We start from the raw sequence: 1,268 nt of genomic DNA, 5'->3' as shown, positions 1-1,268 counted from the left end.
TAGCATTGCATGCGATCCTGTGAAGCATGAGCTCACCAAGCATATTGGTGTTGATGCTTTCTATGTGTGCGCTGCTGTGCAGGATCAGGTTATTGCTCTTCAGTATGTGCCTTCCGAGTTACAGTTGGCGGATTTCCTGACGAATGCTCAGACTAGAGCACAACATGGCTTTTATCTCTCCAAACTCAGTGTTGTTCATCCACCATGAGTTTGGGGGGGGGGGGGTTAGAGTTATAATATAAGTCATATACCCCTTTGTATTTATCCCGTTGTATGAGGGGTTTCCTGCATATGTTCCACACCTGTACATGTATATATATATATATATATATATATCGGCCTATGGCCTCATGGGAATACAAGTTGCTTATTCCTAACAGTTCCGTGCCCAATTCGCCAAATGACCATCTGCTCCAGCTCCACTGGACTCCTGCCCCGTGACAATCACCAGCAGCAGCACACCATAGCTGTAAGTGTCTACCTTCTCCGTCATAGGGTTTGTCGTGTTCCCATATTCTGCAGTTAATCATTATTAGCACTAGTTATAAGACCAGGCTAGTTAAGATAGTACTGCCTACAAAAAAAGTTAAGACATAATTCCATTGCGCACATCAATCGCCCAACGTACCTGGAGCTGCGTACCCAAAGTTACCAGGAGGCAGATCAGTGATTGGTAACGGTTGGCCGAGCCTGGCCATGTTCATCTGTGCATCATCAAAACCGGCTATCACAGGCTTGAAAGTATGATCAAGCAAGATGTTGTTAGGGCTGATGTTGTGGTGGACAACAGGCTTATTGCATCCGTGGTGCAAGTGGGAGAGCCCTTGTGCCACGCCAGTGGCGATGATGCTCCTCTTTGGCCAGCTCAGCGGCTGAGCAGCACCCATCGGTTGGTGCAGCCAAGATTGAAGGCTGCCGTTCACCGGATATCTGTAAACGAGCATGATCGCGTCTTCCCTTCGAATGTGGTCTACGACTTTGATGATGTTGTCATGACAGATGTTGGCTAAGAGGTTCATCTCCGACTTGCAGCGGTTCTTGACATTTTCGTCCACTTGCAGTGCTGGGTTCTCGTTCTGGAACTTCTTGGCAACCAGCGTACCAATGCCCTGAGCATGGACTAAGTACACCTGTTTGTCCCTCCATGTCTTTCTGCTAGCAAAAATGCTTGTCAGGTTATCTTCAGTAAGGTTGTCGACTATGGCTTGTTCATTGAACACAATAGGCTGCGCCGCCGCAAGACGGCTCCAGAACTGCATTCTCTCAGT

At 47.8% G+C, this 1,268-nt stretch overlaps 1 protein-coding gene across 1 annotated transcript; it reads right to left on the bottom strand.

Moving 5' to 3' along the window:
• Nucleotides 1-269: 269 nt before the first annotated feature.
• On the bottom strand, nucleotides 270-1,268 carry LOC125522756 (receptor-like protein kinase 7). Its single transcript, XM_048687789.1, has 2 exons — nucleotides 629-1,268; nucleotides 270-516 (listed from the first exon to the last, which is right to left on the bottom strand). The coding sequence occupies exons 1-2, from the start codon at nucleotides 1,257-1,259 to the stop codon at nucleotides 374-376; spliced, it is 774 nt and encodes a 257-aa protein (XP_048543746.1). The 5' UTR covers nucleotides 1,260-1,268; the 3' UTR covers nucleotides 270-373.

This window comes from Triticum urartu, chromosome 7, assembly GCF_003073215.2.
Source record: "Triticum urartu cultivar G1812 chromosome 7, Tu2.1, whole genome shotgun sequence".
NCBI lineage: Eukaryota > Viridiplantae > Streptophyta > Magnoliopsida > Poales > Poaceae > Triticum > Triticum urartu.
Note: the sequence above shows the minus strand (reverse complement) of the source record. Positions and strands in the feature narration are given on the sequence as shown.

Excerpts from the sequence above, each read along its gene's own strand:
- LOC125522756 (XM_048687789.1), bottom strand. The coding sequence starts at position 1,259 with ATGCAGTTCTGGAGCCGTCTTGCGGCGGCGCAGCCTATTGTGTTCAAT. Across the intron at positions 517-628 it reads CTTTGGGTACGCAGCTCCAG|AATATGGGAACACGACAAAC; the intron begins GTACGTTGGGCG and ends GATTAACTGCAG.